This window comes from Dermochelys coriacea, chromosome 7 (genome assembly GCF_009764565.3).
Source record: "Dermochelys coriacea isolate rDerCor1 chromosome 7, rDerCor1.pri.v4, whole genome shotgun sequence".
Classification (NCBI taxonomy): Eukaryota; Metazoa; Chordata; order Testudines; family Dermochelyidae; genus Dermochelys; species Dermochelys coriacea.
Window position 1 is genome coordinate 32783946 of NC_050074.1, and position 17149 is coordinate 32801094.

At 53.5% G+C, this 17149-nt stretch overlaps 1 protein-coding gene across 1 annotated transcript in view; it reads left to right on the forward strand.

Moving 5' to 3' along the window:
- The window catches only part of CDC42BPG (CDC42 binding protein kinase gamma), a 62909-nt gene that overhangs the window by 42341 nt on the left and 3419 nt on the right, over positions 1-17149 (forward strand). The window contains exons 17-34 of the mRNA XM_038409333.2: positions 191-305; positions 552-700; positions 1105-1193; positions 2282-2334; positions 2868-2972; positions 3349-3417; positions 5024-5129; positions 5481-5614; positions 5926-6065; positions 9775-9856; positions 10417-10633; positions 11036-11098; positions 12407-12994; positions 13460-13557; positions 14025-14109; positions 15120-15240; positions 16063-16180; positions 16658-16772. Of these exons, the coding sequence (XP_038265261.1) occupies positions 191-305; positions 552-700; positions 1105-1193; positions 2282-2334; positions 2868-2972; positions 3349-3417; positions 5024-5129; positions 5481-5614; positions 5926-6065; positions 9775-9856; positions 10417-10633; positions 11036-11098; positions 12407-12994; positions 13460-13557; positions 14025-14109; positions 15120-15240; positions 16063-16180; positions 16658-16772 (2447 nt within the window). The remainder of the gene's footprint in view (positions 1-190; positions 306-551; positions 701-1104; positions 1194-2281; positions 2335-2867; positions 2973-3348; positions 3418-5023; positions 5130-5480; positions 5615-5925; positions 6066-9774; positions 9857-10416; positions 10634-11035; positions 11099-12406; positions 12995-13459; positions 13558-14024; positions 14110-15119; positions 15241-16062; positions 16181-16657; positions 16773-17149) is intronic.

Genomic DNA, 17149 nt, shown 5'->3' on the forward strand with positions numbered 1-17149 from the left:
CTGGCTGTGTGACTTGCTCCAGACCACTTACCCCTCTCACCTGGTTGACATCAACATGCTAGGCTGAGGGCTCCTTTCCCTGGGACTGGGGAATAGATTGCAGGGGCAGATGCTGCTGCCTTGGTCCCACTTGGGTTGGTTTAGCTGGCTCCTGACAGGGCTTTCTCCTGACTCTCTCTCCCTCCCCTAGGGTCAGTGATGAGAAGGAGTCCAGGGGCTATCTCCAGGCTCTGGCCACCCGCATGACCGAGGAGCTGGAATCCCTGAAACACATCAGCACACAAACCTCAGGCGCCCGGACCCCGGTACGAGCTCAGTGGGGTTGCATGTGTCTGGTGGGCCTGGATTGGAGCCAGCACCCCCACTCCTGAGAGGGGAAAGGCCCCATATCCCATTCCCCAACCCTCTGAGCCAGCCAGTGCCATGCCCTAGTACTGAGATTGGAGCTGGCACCTCCTAGAAGAAAGGCCGGGGGTCCCATTCCCTGTGATCCAGCCAGCCCGGGGGTTTCCCTGATCCTAGCTCAGCTCTTCCTCTTTCCGAATGTGAAGGACAATCACTGGAAGGCCAGACGCCTGCAGAAGATGGAGGCCTCAGCCAAGCTGGAGCTGCAGTCAGCGCTGGAAGCTGAGATCCGGGCCAAGCAGGGTGTCCAGGAGGAGCTGACTGAGATGAAGGCTGCACACCTGGCCACCGAGCGGTGAGGCGGGTGGGGAGCTGATACTTGTTAGCCGGGGAAAGGGTGGGAGCCCCATGCCTTGGGACACTTGCCAGACAGCTGGGGGACTGCCGGTGGCTGAAATGGGACTAGAACCCAGGAGTCCTGGCTCCCAGGCCCCCTGCTCTAAGCACCAGATTCCACTCCCTCCCGGAGGTAGGGATAGGACAGAGGAGCCCACAGTCCCCTGATACAATGGCTAGACAATGCTGCTGCTTCAACAGTTTTCGCCCCCTGAGATGTTCGTCAGGGTAAAATCTGTCTGGGGAGGGGCTGGCGCCTCTGCCATCAGCTGCGTGGGCATTGTGCTATCCTGGCCCCGGCCCCGTGGCACCTTTGGAGCAATAAAGACAAGGGTTTCCCTTGTTGTTTGAATGTTTGACAAGGAAATTGCAAGAAGCCGAGGTGCAGAACCGGGCCCTGCAGCTGGAGCTGAAGAAGCTGAAGGAGGAGCTGAAGGTCATGTCTGTGGAAAGTAAGGCCCCAGAATGTCCAGCCTGGTTGAGTACACATGCAGGATGGCGGCTGTGTGATTACCACTTTAGCCTGGGGTGCCCCAGCTGAGATTGGGGGGCCCTAGGGGATCCCTCAAATGAGATCAGGGACACCCCACCATGCCAGGGGCTACATGCATCCTCCCCTCCCGATTGAGATTGGGAGCTGTCCTTGGTGCTCCTCAGGCCCACCCTTGAACGAGGTCGGAGGCTCGCCCGTTATGCCAGGCACTGCATGGGCCTCCCTGACCAAGACTGGGGGATCCAGTTGTGCCAGGCACTACACAGACTGTGACCGAGATCGGGGGCCCCTGACGTGCCAGGCACAGAACAGACCCATGGTAAGAGAGTCCCTGTCCCCAAGAGCTCCAGGCCTAAACAAAGGGTGGGTGGGGCAGCGGAGGGGCAGAGAGGAGAAGGGATTCTCCTGAGGTCACTGGCAGAGCCAGGAATAGAACCCAGATGTCCTGCGCCCTCCTCACTAGCTCCTCTCACAGCTTGGCCATGGCTTGACCTTGGGCAAGTCACAGAGTCACTCTGGTCTCAGCTTCCCCACCTGTAAAGTGGGGAGAAGCCATCTTTTGTCTGTCCCAGCTGTCAGCTCTGGGGGACTGAGACTCTCGCTGTGTGTGCAACAACTGGTGGGGGGGCATTGTGGTGGTTCAACCAGGGGGGTCTGTGTGGGGGCCTACCCCAATCTCATTGGGGTCTATAGATGCTATTGTAATAATTCAGTGCTGGTGGAACACACTTAGAAGTGAAAACTCCCAATTCCCAGCCCTAACCAGCACGTCATGTTCTCATTGACCAATGCAGTGGTTCTGTGAACTGGCTACTGTGTGTGTGTCTGTGTGTCTATGTGCCATTGTCCTCTGCTGGATGCAACAAGAACTTCTCCACCATGTGTCAAATCACCTGTACTGCTAGCAGGTAATGGGGGATTATCCTTTAGTGCAAATAGGTATGGTCTGGACTTTTGGGAGGGTGGACCTGGGGTCCACTCTGGACCATAGACAGGTTGATGCTGAGGTGTTACAGTGCTGCATGTGAATTTTTCTCTTTCTTCTAGGCACAAAACAACAGGGGCCACTAATTCCCTTTCTATCGTTCTGGAGTGCAGAGGTACGTCTGTCAGGTTGTGGCTGGAGCAGGGCAGGCTGCGAGTCAGGGCTCTGGGTTCTATCCTGGCTCGGGGAGTCGAGAGAGTTAAGACTCCTGGGGTCTGTCCACACTTCTGGGTGGGGAATGGGGTTTGTTGGTTAGGTTGGAGGGGCAGGAAGTCAAGACTCCGGGCTCTGTTCCTGGCTCAGATCTCTCAAGACACTGAGACAGGGGACTATGTGCTTTAGCTGCGTGCACTGATGGTCCCACCCATCCGGGGGAATTAATAGCCCCTTGATTCATATGGTGCCCTCAAGTGCCACACCAGGGTCAGCACTGACTGCAAGGAAACAGCGCCCCCTACTGAGCCACCACCCCATTCCCTCCAGCACAGCACCCTCTACTGCCATACTGAGGCCAGCACTGGCTCAGAGGGGAGAGGCCCCCTAGTGTCATGCTGGGGCCAGCACTGACTCCAAGGGAGAGCATCTCCTGCCTCATTGCCTTACATGCTGCTGCAGGATTGGGTTTGCATGGTGCTTTTTCTTTGGCAGAAGGATGCGATCAGTTTTGGGAGCCCCCCAGACACGCAGGAGAATCGGAGATCGGCCGAGGAGGCCCAGCTGCGCCCAGAAGGGAGGAGAAGCCTCCGAGCTAACGTGAGTAGTAAATGCTGACAGCCTTGCTGCATGATGCCCCTGTGAGGGGCTCAGATGGAGGATGTAGCTGTTGGCTCTCCAGGGTTCACAATTCTACCACACCCCAGCCCTGGGCAGTCTGTCCCCAGCTCTGGGAAGGGAGGGGAGCCAGGACTCCTGGGTTCTATCCTACCTCTGGGAGCGGGAGGGAGTCTGGTGGGTTAGAGCAGGGTGGGGTTCAGAGGCAGGACACCTGGGTTCTATTCCCAGCTCTTCCCCAGATTTGATTTGGAAAAAGTCACTTACTTGCAGCTCCTTTTGAAATGTTTCCCTCCGAGCTCTCTGTGCTGATTCTGCCCTCTCTCTCCTTGCTGCCCCTTTCCTTGCATCCTCACAGCCGGCTCAGTCCAAACCCCCAGCACAGGTAGCTGTTGCTGCAGAAGGAAGCAGCTCAGGTGCACTCAAGGTAACCTGGGGTTTGTGTGTGAGCGTGTGTGTGTTTGCTCTGTTGTGGAAGGGGAGGGTGTGGAATGTATGTATATGGGGTATTTTAGTTGTGTATGTTAGAACAAGGGGTTGGGAGTCAGGACTCCTGGGTTCTAGTCCCAGCTCTGTGAGGAGGGAGGGGTCGGGCTGGGAGCCAGGACTAAGCGTTGTGTTTGTGGCATTTCAGCGTGTGTTGGTACTGTGTGCGTGTGTGTGTGTGTTTGTTGTCTGCTCATGGGAGAAGATTTTGTGTGTTCAAGTTCTCTCTGTGTTTTAGGTGCATGTTTGCAGTCATGATATATGATTGTTTGTGCTACTACATAAGATCAGAGCCTTCTTCATTTCCACTCTTAGCCAGATGATTTCTCAATATGCAGCTGGTGTGACACAGTGGCTGAGCAGTTCAGGTACTTGGTTACAGCCTGGGAAGTTGTGGGTTCAAGTCTCGCTCGAGCTCACCCAGACAAGCCACCTCCGGTCCACCCAGCTCCAACCGGGTACCTGATTTCGTCAGGTTAGGGGAGCCAAGTATATTTGGATATGGTGCTAGCCCGTGTGTACTGATGGCTAGGGGAAAATGACAGTCCTTAACCACATCAGCCTGATGGCTCAGGGCAGACTTTGTCTATGATTGAGTGTATGTGATAGTTGGGGTGTGCTGTACACCTATCTAGTCATCTTTGTGTCTGCACACGTGGCAGAGAAATCCTCTCTTGCCCTTTTCTAGTGGATTTGCGTAAGTGCGTGTGTGGTGTGAATCTTTGTTTATATAGGCATGTGGTTGTGTTTTCTCTCTGGCATATGGCATGAGATACATGTGAAAATAGAGCATTTATGTAGAGAGGATTTGTTGTGTGGTGTTGGGGTGTCCATATGTTTGGTGTGCGGTGTGTGTGATGGAGGGGATTTATACCATGGATTGTGTGGGTGTGTTTTTCCTGTGTGTTGTGGTGTGGGTGAGTGTGTATATACTTGCCAATGTCAGATAAACCCCATCTAGTCAGCTGTCATGTGGGTATTTTTTTGCACACACGTTACTACATTGTGTGTTGCATTCGCTTTGTATGTCTGTCTGTTGCATGGCAGGGGGTGTTTGGGTATGTGTGCACGTGGCATAAATCCCCTGGAATTTCCCTGGTATTGTATTTTTTTCTACATGCATTGTGTGTGTGGGGGGGTGTGGTATGTAGGTCTATTACAGATGTGTTGTGTACATATGGGGTGTTCTCTGTATATGTATGTTATGAGCATGGAGTTGTATGGTTCAGTGTGTTGTACAGTTGTATGCTGTGAGCATGGGGATGTGGCATGTGTGCTTGATGTGTGTTGTATACTTGTATGCTGTGTGTGCAGATATCTATCTATGGGTGTATTTAGGTGCACATGGGGCTGTGCTGTGGGTGTGGGGTGAGCTGTGTGGAGATGAGTGTGGGTAGTTAATGTGTGTGTGTGTAGTGCATTGTGTGGGTCTGTGTACACACATCGGACAAATGCCCATTTATCCCCCTGTATCTTTGGCTTCCCAAAATCCCTCCCCAGCCACAGATTGATACCCCCTTTTTGTTGTTTTCCCCCCCGTTTTCCAGCCAAAGTCTCACAGCTTAAAGATGCGGAGCTTCACCGTGCCCACCAAATGCACACGCTGCACTGCGCTCATGGTGGGGCTGCTGCGCCAGGGCTACGCCTGCGAGGGTGAGTGAGGGCCGGGGCTGGCTCTGCCCCGTGCTGGGATCAGATTAGGGCCCCTTTGCAATTGCTTCCCTGAGGTGAATTCCTGAATGGGGCTAAGCACGGGCCTCTGGGCCTAGAACCTGGGTCCCCGCCAGGCTGGGCATTGAGTGCTGGGCTCATTGGGCTGGTACCCACGTCTTCTACCACGCAGGGGCACTGGGGACTGACACCTGGGTCTCCTGCCAGGCAGGGTTGGATGCTGGGCCCTGGGGGTGGTGCCTGGGTCTCTGGCCCCTCTCCCTGCATCAGATGCCTGTCAGAGTCTGACTCCTTCCCCTCACTCATGCCCCGCATCCTGGCTTCTCCCTGCAGCTTGTAACTACGTCTGCCATGTGTCCTGCGCTGGGGGCACAGCCGTCTGCCCCACGCCCCCCGAACAGCTGCGGAAAACCATGGGGGTCAACCCGGTTACTGGGACAGGCACAGCATTTGAGGGATATCTGTCGGTAAGTCCCCCCACCCTCCGCAGGTGCCCTGTGTCAGCCTGGCTTTGGTCTGATGTGGCATGGCAGAGAGGATTCTGCAAGCACCCTTCCCCCGATCTTCTCGGCTGTGGTGAATATGGTTAAAGTAGGGTCACAGAAGTCAGGACTCCTGGGTTCTGTCCCTGGCTCTAGGAAGAAGTGGGCTCTAGTGGGTTAGCACAAGGGGGCTAGGAGCCAGGACTCCTGGGTTCTATCTCCAGCTATGCCACTGATGTGCTGTATAACTTTGTGGCGAATGGGGCTGTAACCGTCTCCCATCCCTGTCCTCGTAGGTGCCGAAGCCAGCGGGGGTGAAGAAGGGCTGGCAGAGGGCATTCTCCTTAGTCAGCGACTTCAAGCTCTTCCTTTATGATGTGCCAGAAGGCCGGGGCTCCCTGTGCGGTGTCAACGTCATGCAGGTCATGGATATGAGGTAGGGAGGGGCAGGGAAAGGGGACCCATGAAGTGCCTTATTGGTCAGACCCCTGAGCCCACCTAGCCTTGCACCCATCTCTGTCATTGCAGATCAGCCCCCGGGCCCAGGCAGCCCAGTATCCCCCCTCCTGCCACCCTGGCTCAGACCCCTGGGGCCATCCCACCCTGTAGTCTTCACCCCTCCCCCTCGCCTCAGACCCCTGGACCCAGCCAGCCTGGTATCCTCCACCCTGGCTCAGATCTCTGGGCCCAACCAGCCTGGTATCCCCCACCCTGCCACCTGGCTCAGACCCCTGGGCCATCTCACCTGGTAGTCTTCACCCCTCCCCCACTACCTCAGACCCCTGGGCCCATCCATTCCGGTATTCCCCCCTCCTGCCCTAGACCCCGAGGCCCATCCAGGCCAGTATCCCTTCCTTCTTTGCCTTCCCGGATCAGACCAGTGGGCCCAACTAGCCTGGTATCCCCCCAGCCTCTGCTGCCCCAGATCAGACCATTGAGCCCACAGGACTGAGTGCAAGGCAAGAGCGCCCCCTACTGAACCGCTCTTCCTGCAGCATAACAACACTGGTGTCCCAATGGGTTTACCACCCCTCCAGATATGGATCACTGCTGGGTGAGTCGTCGAGTTGTCTGTTTTCTCCCCAGACCTCGTGTAGGTTGTGATCCTGGTGTCTGGGAAAGAAACTTCCGCTCCCTCCAGGTTTCCAATTGTCTGAGCTTTATTCACTAAACCAAATAACAAAGCAAAAAGCATGATGTAAATAATCCATATGAATGGGTTGATACCAAATCAACTGACGTATCAGATTGTTTAAACCATATGCATAGACAATAAAGCCAGAAGAGACCAATGTGATCATCTAGTCTGACCTCCTGTGTCACCCAGGCCATAGGCCAGCCCTGAATTAATTCCTGTTTGAACTAGAGCAGACCTGTGAGAACACACCCAACCTTCATTTAAACATTCTCTGGAATGGAGAATCCACCCCACCTGTAGATCAAGTGTCCCAAGAGTTAATTCCCCTCACTGGTAAACATTTGCCCCTCATTTCTAGTCTGAATTTATCTTGCTTCAACTTCTAGCCAGTGGCTCTTGTTCCATCTTTGTCTGCTAGACTGAAGAGCCCCATGTTATACAGACTGTGATCAACTCATCCCTCAACCTTCTCTTCGTTAAGCTAAACAGCTTGAGCTCCTGGAGTCTCTCACTGCAAGGCAGGTTTTCCAACCCTTTAATCCTTCTCGTGGCTCTTCTCTGACCCCTCTCCAATTTATCCACATCCTGCTTGAATTGTGGGCCCCAGCCCTGGGCCCAGTACTCCAGCAGTGGTCGCATCAGGGCCAAATACAGATGTAACTGAACCTCCCTATTCCAAGTCAAGATTTCTATTTGTTTTAAGTGTTTCAAATAAACCAACAATTCTGGAGAGGCACCACCTCATACGTGGGAAGAGCAGCAGTCTTATTTAGCTCTCAGCCCCTAAGTGACTGGGCTTTACCAGGTCCAGTGCCACTTGACACACGTATATTCTGGTTGAATGGCTGATATTGGGAGGGTCAGATCAGTTCTGGTTGAAGCTAAAGCTGAGGCTACACTCTGATGCCAATGAAGGCAGTATGCCCAAATCATGAGTGGTAGCAATCTCTTCCCCTGGCACGGGTTACATAGAAATGTCAGGCTGGAATGGATCTTGAGAGATCATCAAGCCCAGCCCCCTGCGCTGAGGCAAGACCAAGTAAACCCAGAGTATCCCCGACGGATGTTGTTCAACCTGTTCTTAAAACCCTCCAGTGATGGGGATTCTGCCATCTCCCCGGTATCCTGTTCCAGTGCTTAACCATCCTGGAAGTTTTTCCTAATATCTCACCTAAATCTCCCTTGCTGCAAACCAAGACGAATGCTCCTTGTCCCACCCTTGGTGAACACGGAGAACAACTGATCCACCGTCCTTCTTGTAACAACCTTCTCCCTATTGAAGGTTGTTATCAGGTCCCCCCTCAGCCTTCTCTTCCCTAGACTGAACGTGCCCAACGGGTCAGGCTTTCTAAACCTCGGATCATTTTTATTGCTCTCCTCCGGACTCTCTCCAGTTTGTCCACCTCTTTCCTACAGTGCGGGGCCCAGCCTGGACACAACACCCACGCTGAGGCCTCGCCCGTGCTGAGCAGAGCAGGACAGTGACCTCCTGTGTGTAATCATAGGGTGGCTGATCCCTTTAATGGATGTTGGCCCTGTTTAGGGCTTCTTTAAGGGGAATGAGCCCATCTCAGCCAACTTGTGAGCAATTAACTGCCTAGGTGGCTGGCTGGCAGCTCATTGACTAATGAGCACCTGGCTGTGCTAAAAGGCCAGCAGAGCTCAGTTGGAGGGGGTGCTCTTAGGGACATGGTGCTGCTAAGGAGAGGCTCCCCCACAGACGCTAGCAGGGGAGGACATCTGCCGGCTTACCTGAAAACGTCATTTATCTGGATTACAGATTGGATCTGCTTGAAAATTTCCCCATAAAATATTTGTCCAACTGAAAATGCTGACACTTCCCAGGGTGGGGGAGCATGTTGATTTCAACACAGTCTCATTGCAGGGGGCGTGGGAACGTTCCATTTTGACATTTTTGGAATTGAACATTTCAACCTTGAGTTTTGAAATTACTTTTTGTTTAAAAATCACTTTCTAAAAAATATATCAATACAAGAAGTCATAATCCAATTGAAACATTTTGAGTTCTTTAAACTATATTTTTTGAAGATTATTTATTTTGTTGAAAATTTTATTTTGTGGAAAACTTCATAGTTTGTTGTTTTCCCCCAGTTTTGCATTGAAAAAATTTGAAATGATGGGAACAGAAATTCCAGGTCCTGTCCAGCTCTATTATTAATACAGCTCCTCACCCGTGTAATAGAGGCACATATGATCTTTTAGACAAAGAGGTGGAGTTGTTTTAGGTGTTTGAGAAATTAATTTGTAGGTGCTGTTCTCAGATTCTGTGGGTTCTAGACCCCATCCCGCCCACACTCCCTATCAGTCACTTGCTCTCTCTTTTTTTATTCTTGATGACCCTCTTCTGCTGTTAATGGGGAATAGGAGCAGAGGAAAATACAGAGAAGCTGGGGAGGTCATGGGCAGAAGGTTTTATAAACAACAGAGCATGCTTCCTTCCTCGACATTCTTCCATTTTCCGCAAATAGTAGCAGTATCTAGTGGCAAAGTGTGTGCCTCATTCACACTGAGGATAAAAGCCTACTACTGCTACCAGTTACTTTAATTTGGCGGAGAAAGGCAAAAGAACCACCAATGGCTGAAAGTTAAAGACAAATGAATTAGAAATAAGTTACTATTTTTTTCACAGTGTGAGTGACTAACCTTTGGAACAAACTCCTAAGGGAGATGGTGGATTCTCCCCCTCGGAATGTCTTCAGATCAAGCCTGGCTGCCTTCATGGAAGAGATACACAAGTGACTGGGCTCCATAGAGGGGTAACTGGGTGACATTCTCTGGCTTGTGCTGTACAGGAGGTCAGACTAGATGATTGAATGGTCCCTTCTGGCCTTAAAATCTGTGACTGTAGTGAGCAAATCTACATCTCTCTCCTTTCCGAGGCTTACAGTTGCTCTGTGGGGCACAGTAGCTGACACTGGGGTGTTGTAAGGTGCAGCTGTGGAGGCTGTGCTGGTTGGTGCTCATGCTTCTCATCTTCTATTCAAAGGGACGAACAGTTCTCGGTGACTTCGGTTCTGGCCTCAGACGTCATCCACGCCAGCAACAAGGATGTGCCCTGTATATTCCGGGTAAGTCCCAGGTGACGGGACATTTACAATATTGGGTGTGCCTCAGGTCCAGAGCAGCAGCTGTAATTGCGTCACTCCAGCCCGGATCACATGACTCAGTCTGGCAAGTTCCATCTCAGCCACACAATTCTTGTGTGTCAGATACTTACTGCAATGGGCAAGTGCTACTCGGTTACATCACTGGTGCAGAGCTGGCATCATTGCATTTACACCAAGAGTAACTGACATCAGACTCCGGCTCTGACGTCACTGCAGTCAGGGCTTGATCCTGGATTGACTCAGGGGAGCTGAGATCCGAATCTGGCCCTGGCCCCATTGTAGTCAGGGCTTGATCCCAGATTGCCCCGGGGGATCTGAGATCCAAATCCGGCCTTGGCACCATTGTAGTCGGGGCTTGATGCTGGATTGACCCAGGGGAACTGAGATCCGAATCTGGCCCTGAACCCACTGCAGTCGGGGGGTGACTCCCGATTGGCTTTGTGTGAGCTGAGCTCTGAATCCAGCACTAAACATCTGCATCTTTCAGAACAACGCTAAGCTGCCCTCCCTGCTCCCCATAGATTACATCCTCCCAGTTGGCCACACCCCCCACTACCAGCTCCCTGCTGCTCCTTGCTGACAGTGAGGCCGAGATGAAGCAGTGGGTGCAGGTGCTGGTGGAGCTACACCGGATCCTGCAAGAGAACCGGCACCACGACCGCTCTGTCTATATCCTCAAAGAAGCCTATGACAATGGCCTGCCGCTCATACCACAGGCCCTCTCCGCTGCTATCATTGGTGAGCTGGCATGGGAGGCAAGAACAGACCACCCAGGGAGGATAGTGGAGTCTGCTGGATGAGGGGAGGGGTTGGGAGCCAGGATTCCTGGGTTCTATCCCAGGTCTGGGAGGGGAAGTGGTTAGAGCAGGCGGTGACGGGGGGTCAGGACACATGGATTCTATTTCCTGATGTGTCACTGACTTTATAACTTCGGGCAAGTCCCTGTGCCAGCCTTTGCTTCAGTTTTTATAAATTTATAAAATGGGGAATAATAAAATCCCCCAGCTTCCCAGGGGGTGTCGTGGAGCAGTGTCTGAGAGCAGTCAGGGCCCATAGGGAGGAGCCAGCCAGTCTGTGCAGCCTAGCCAATTCCACATCCAGGCTGCCTCACTCTGACACTTGCCCCTGTCCTGCTTGCAGACCGGGAGCGGATTGCGCTGGGAACCGAAGAGGGGCTGTTTGTGATTCACCTGCACACCAACGGTAAGAGCTGTCACGGGATGAGTTTGCAGGCAAATTGGGAGGGGGTTGGAATGACACACACTTGCAGCTGGGTTGGTCCATGGGCCAGCACAGGGAAGAGTTGTGTGGCCTAACTTGGCACTAGTTAAGACTCTGAATCAGATTCTGATCTCGGTTACACCCTGGTGTAAATCTGGAGCTGCCCCAGAGAAATCCTTGAGGCAGACTGGATTTTAGTTATACTACTACTATACTATAGTTATACTTGTTATATATAAATGGCTAATAAATCTAGTGTAGCTGCACTTAGGTCAGTGGACTTAGGAGCACATTTTATTGTTGGTTATAAACTGAAGTAAGTCAGGAGTAAGTCCATTAAGTCATTCTGATCTGTTATGAACTGGAGGGTACATCTTGGGTATGAGACAGATTCTGTTAAATCTGGTGTAAATCTGGAGTAACTTCATTAAATGAATTGAGTTTAGGGACCATGTTCTGATTTCAGTGACCTACGGTTTAAGTCTGGAGCAGTTCATTTTGAGATAATTAAAACAGAGCTGGTCTCTGTTACACATTGGTATAAATCAGGAGTGACTCCATTGACTTCACTGGTCTCAGAACTGCATTCTGGCCATGGTTACACGCTGTGTGAAGTAACTGCAGACAAGTTGTTGAGCCAGATTCCAGCCTTGGTCACAAACCTGGTGTAAATCTGGAGTAGCTGCACTGAAATCACTGGAGCGTATTCTGATTTCAGTAACACAGTGGAGTAAATCTGGAGTAATTCATTCTAGGTAATTAAGCCAGATGCTGGTCTGACCTTAAATGCTGGTGTAAATCAAGATTAATTCCACAGAAATCAGTCATACGCTGACTTTATTTTGGGCCATCGGGTCACACCCTTGACATTATACATAAATCCAATACAAGTCCACCTAGCCACATTCAGTTCTCTGTTACAAACTGGTATAAATCTGGAGTCGCTCATGGAGTCACTCCAGAGTTACACCAGTTTGTAACAACAGAAGTCCACTGAGCCAGATTCTGATCTAGGTTACAAACCACTGCAAAGACTCATGGAGTTAATCAGGGTCACTCTGGGTTTACACCTGTTTGTAACTCTGCCGAGCCAGAGTCTGATCTCGGTTACAAACTAGTGTGACTCTTTGAGCTACTCTGGATTTAATCAGGGGTTGCTCCAGATTTACACCGGTGAGTACCTGAGCTAAGTATTTCCCTTCCCAGTGCAGTCTCCTTAGCACTCTGGCAATGCAGCCCCCCATGACTGTACATCTCTGACTCTCATCCTTTGTCTGTCTCGGTTTGCAGAGGTGCTCCAGCTGGGTGACTGCCGGCGGGTCCAGCTACTCCTGGTCTCCCCCAAGGCCCAGGTGCTCTCGGTCCTGTGCGGCAAGAACCACAATGTGCGCCTCTTCTCCTGGGTCGAGTTGGAGACACCAGAGTCCCCGGGGACCAAGATCGCCGAGACCAAGAACTGCCAGACCATGGTGTCGGGGCTGATCTGCCGGGGAACCACCTCCGTGCTGTGTGTGGCCTCCAAGCGCCAGGTGCTGTGCTACCAGCTCACCCCCTCCCGGCCCCATTCCCGGCGCATCAAGGAGATCCAGGCCCAGGGCTACGTGCAGTGCTTGGACATCATGGGCGACCGGCTCTGCATAGGCTACCCCTCGGGCTTCTCCCTCTACCCCCTACTGAACGAGGGGGCGCCCATCCACCTGCCCCACCCCGAGGACCCCCGTGGAGCAGCCGTGGCCCAGATGGAGGCCCTGCGGGCCGTGGAGGTCAGCCTCAGTGAGCTGATCCTGTGCTTCAGTGGGCTGGGGCTCTACGTGGATGGGCAGGGCCGGAGGACGCGGCAGCAGGAGCTGATGTGGCCGGCGACCCCCCTGAGCTGCTGTGAGTGGCGGGTCTGTGGGGTCAAGGGAGGTTGGGGGCAGGCAAGGGCAGAAGGGGGTGGTTCCTGCTTTCAGAGATGCTGCGTGCATGGAGCAGAGGAGAGCTCTGTTCTCTCCAGCAGGGGGCAGCAAATGCCCCATCACCAGAACCGGCTGCCCCAGATCACACCCAAGGCCATCTAGCCTGGTAGCTTCCCCCTCCACTCGCCTGCCACCCTGGATCATACCTGTGGGACCCTCTATACTAGTATCGCCACAGACCCACTCGATCACATCCCTATCTAGCCCAGTATCACCACACCACGACCTCTCTGCTGCCCCAAATCAGACCTACATTCTAGCTCAGTGTCCTGCCTTTGACAGGCCAACACCAGATGCCCTCTAGTGAGCACCCAAGGGAACCAACAGCTGTACTGGCTGGGATTTGCATGCGGGTTTAAAATGGACTTGGTCTCTCAACTCCTAGGCTACAGTGCCCCCTACCTGAGTGTGTTCAGTGAGAACGCCCTGGATGTGTTTGATGTGCGGAAGGCTGAATGGATACAGACAGTCCCTCTGAAGAAGGTGAGGCTTTTTGGGGGAAACAAGCCCCAGGACCCAGGATTTAGCCAAGTCTGGGGGTGAATGTGGGATGGGTAGGCCGATAAAGCGCAGCAAAGCTTTTATTGGTTCGTTCTTATTTTAATGGTCCATTTAATAGGGCTGGGAGCCAGGACTCCTGGGTTCCATTCACAGCTCTGGGAGAGGAGTGGCTTTTAATGGTTAGAGCAGCAAGGACCTGGGAGTCAGGGCTCCTGGTTTATATTTCCAGTGATGCGAAAGGAATGGGGTCTAGTGATTGGAAAAGGGTTGTGCTGGGAGCCTGGACACCTGGGTTCTTTTTTCGGCTCCGCCACCATCTCAGTGTTTGAAGTCTGGGCACCTGCCGTAACCTCCCTGCACCACAGCGTAGGGGGTTGTGATGACCTGCCCCTGCAGCAGCTCCTTGGGAACAGCAGCCTTCTGGGAATTACTCTTAATCTCATACTCAGGTGCGGTCCCTGAATTGCGAGGGTTCCCTCTGCACCTATGGCAGCGAGAAGGTGCGCCTGACCTATCTCAGGAACAAGTCTGCAGGTAACCATCCACCCCCTCCTGCTCCAGGCTGCACAGTCAGAATGCTGGCGGGGCGGGCTCAGCCCCAATCTTATTTACACTGACTGCCATGTGGACTAGAGCCATTGAAGTCAATGGAGTTACCTGGATTGATACCAGCGTATCAGCCACAGGCACTGGCTGCTGTTAGAGATGTGGGCTCATGGGTCAGTTCTGGTTCTGGCAGTGCGCCTGGACTAAAATCTTACTGCCAGCTAGAACTCCATACAGCAAATACTAGTAACATTATGGTAGCAGTATTACGGCAGCTCCTACGAGGCCCCATTAGGGTCCTGTGTACATTATTAAAAGTATTACGGTAGCACCTACAGCAGTGGTCACCAAACTTTTTAAGTTGTGCTCCCCCTTACCCCAAATATAATCTTCCCCGCCTTCCCGGGAGCTGCAGTCAGGGACTGAGGCAAGAACGGGAGCTGGGGGTTGAGGCTGGGGGCAGAGCGGGGCTGGATGGTGCTCCCTCATTGCACTGGCCCGGGCCCGCTGCACACCCTCCCAAATATTTCTTTGTGCTCTCCTAGCGGGGTGCGCCGCACAGTTTGGGGACCACTGATCTAGAGGCACCAAAGAGAGATCAGGGCCCCATTATGTGCTCTCCATTATTAGTAGCTTTATGGTAGAGCCTAGTGGTCCAAGCTGAGATTGGGGGTCCCAGTGCTAATATTACAATAGTGCCTCATGGCACTGACCAAGATTAGGGGATCCCCTTGTGCCGAGCGCTGCACAGTGAGAGACAGTCCCTGTCCAGAAGGGCTCACAGTCTGAATCGACATAGCTGGGACGGGAAACAGAGGCACACGGGGGGAAGGGGTTTGCCCCAGGTCAATGGCGGAGTTGGGAATAGAACCCAGGACTCCTGACTCCCACTCCAGTGTCCAAAGCTACTAATCCAGGAGTCACAGGCATGTAGTGGCTGAATGGTGTAACTGCAAGTAGACCCATCTTCGCAACCTCATTTTGCCCCTCTGCTCCAGACCAGGATGAATTCAGTGTTCCTGAGACCACAGACAACACCCGGCGCCAGCTGGTGAGGACCAAGAACAAGCGGAAATTCTCCTTCCGTATATCAGCAGAGGAGTGGCAGCAGCAGAGGAGGTGAGGCCAGGGCTGGGGGAGGGGTGTGTGCGTCCTGCACTACCCTCCTGTCCTCACCCGGAAACCTGGAGGGCAACAGAGACTTGTCATTCCATCCTAACTAGCATGGTGCACGTGCTGTTTGTATTCATGGGAATACTGTAGGGATCACAGTAGTGCCTAGAGCCCCCAGCCCAGGTGAGGTCCCATTGTGGTGTTAGTACTATTACAGTAGTACCTCCAGGCCTACAACTCATCCTGCCGGCACAATGCGGACAGTCCCTGCCCTGAAGGGCTCACAGGCTGAGCAGATAAGCAGATAGTTCTCACCATGTTATGGGGTGGGGGAAACTGAGGCACAGGAAGGGGAAAAGTGATTTGGGGAAGGTCACACAGGAAGTCTGTGGCAGAGCCAGGAACTGAAATGAAGTCCTCTGAACCCGTGGTCAGCACCTTAAGTCCAGTGGCAGAGCGAATGGGGGCGGGGGGAGTGACTGCCCCCTGAAGCCATCAGGTGTATGTGTGATGCCTTTCCGAGCAGTTACGCAGGTGACAAACGGAGGCATACAGCGTGAATGTTCACACGGCTGGAGAGCCTGCCCCAGATTCACCCTGCAGTGGCGGATGCTGTCCAGCCAGGCTGGGCCCAGCTCCTCTGGGTGCTGTGATCTGGGTTACTGGGTCATGTGTCTGTGTGTGTTCCCCTCCCCCCATGTGTCTGTCTGTCAGCATCCCCCCCATCCCCGTGTCTGTCTGTCTAAGCATGCCCCCCTGCTGGTGTTGCAGAGCCCACGGTCAGGGCACGCTCCAACTATTCACTGCTCCTCTCTGTTCCCCCTGCAGGGAGATGATGCGAGACCCCAGTGTGAGGTCAAAACTAATTTCCGGCCCAACCAACTTCAACCACCTGGTGCACGTGGGGCCGGGCGACGGGCAGCACCGGCTGCAGGACCTGCCCACAGTGAGCATGGGGGGGGGGGGGGTGGCAGCAGCAACCTAGCCAGTGAGATGCTGCCCAGGGCAGGGGTGGGGCTGCAATCAGTGCTGGGTTTGCAGAGAGGGCAGGATCTTCTGCCAGGGTGGGGTTTACCAAAATCTAGCCCTTGTGATCGCAAGAGACCCTACAATAACAAGCCAGCCCTGGGTGAGCTGGAGCAACCCTACAATAACAAACCTGCCCTCGCAGTGAGCCTTTGGTGACCCTCGTGACAGACTGTCTCCTGTGGGCCTTTGGTGACATGATGTAACAAGCCGCCCTTGGCTTGGCAGTGTCACCCTTTGAAGGGTTATAAGCAAACAGTGAGAGGGGGGCTGGGGGAGGGGTTGAGCACCCCCTGCCTGTGCTCTCTTGCTGATGTCCCCCCACTGACCTGGGCTCCCTCCACCTCTGTGCTTCCCCTTTCCGGGCTGCCAACCCTACGCTGATTGTGTCTTGCAGGCCCAAGAAGAGAAAAGACGGGAGTCACAAGCCAAGCTGCGTCGGCGCAGCTTCACTGAAACCCGGCCCCCATCGTCCTCAGGCAGCGACACCGCCCTTGGGGACTCTGCATCTGGTAAAGGAATCCCATGACTGGAGCGGGAATGAATCAGGGAGGGAGACACCCCTCAGGTCCAGTCTGGCCCAGAGCGGAAATACTCCCCCAGGGGACAGCCAGTCCTGTGAGATTAGCTGTGCTTCTCTGTTCTAACCCCTGGGGATCACTGCCTCCCCATGCCATGTACCCGAAATCTCTGAGGCCACATGAAAGGACCCAGAATTCCAATGGGACCCTGAGCCCATTAGAACAGGACAAGGATTCCTAGTGGTTAGGGTGGGAGGCATGGGAACCAGGATTCCTGGGTTCTAGTCCTAGCTCTGGGAGGGAAGTAGGGTCTAGTGGTTAGAGCAGGGTAGGGGGCTGGGAGTCCAGACTCCTCAGTTCTATCCCTG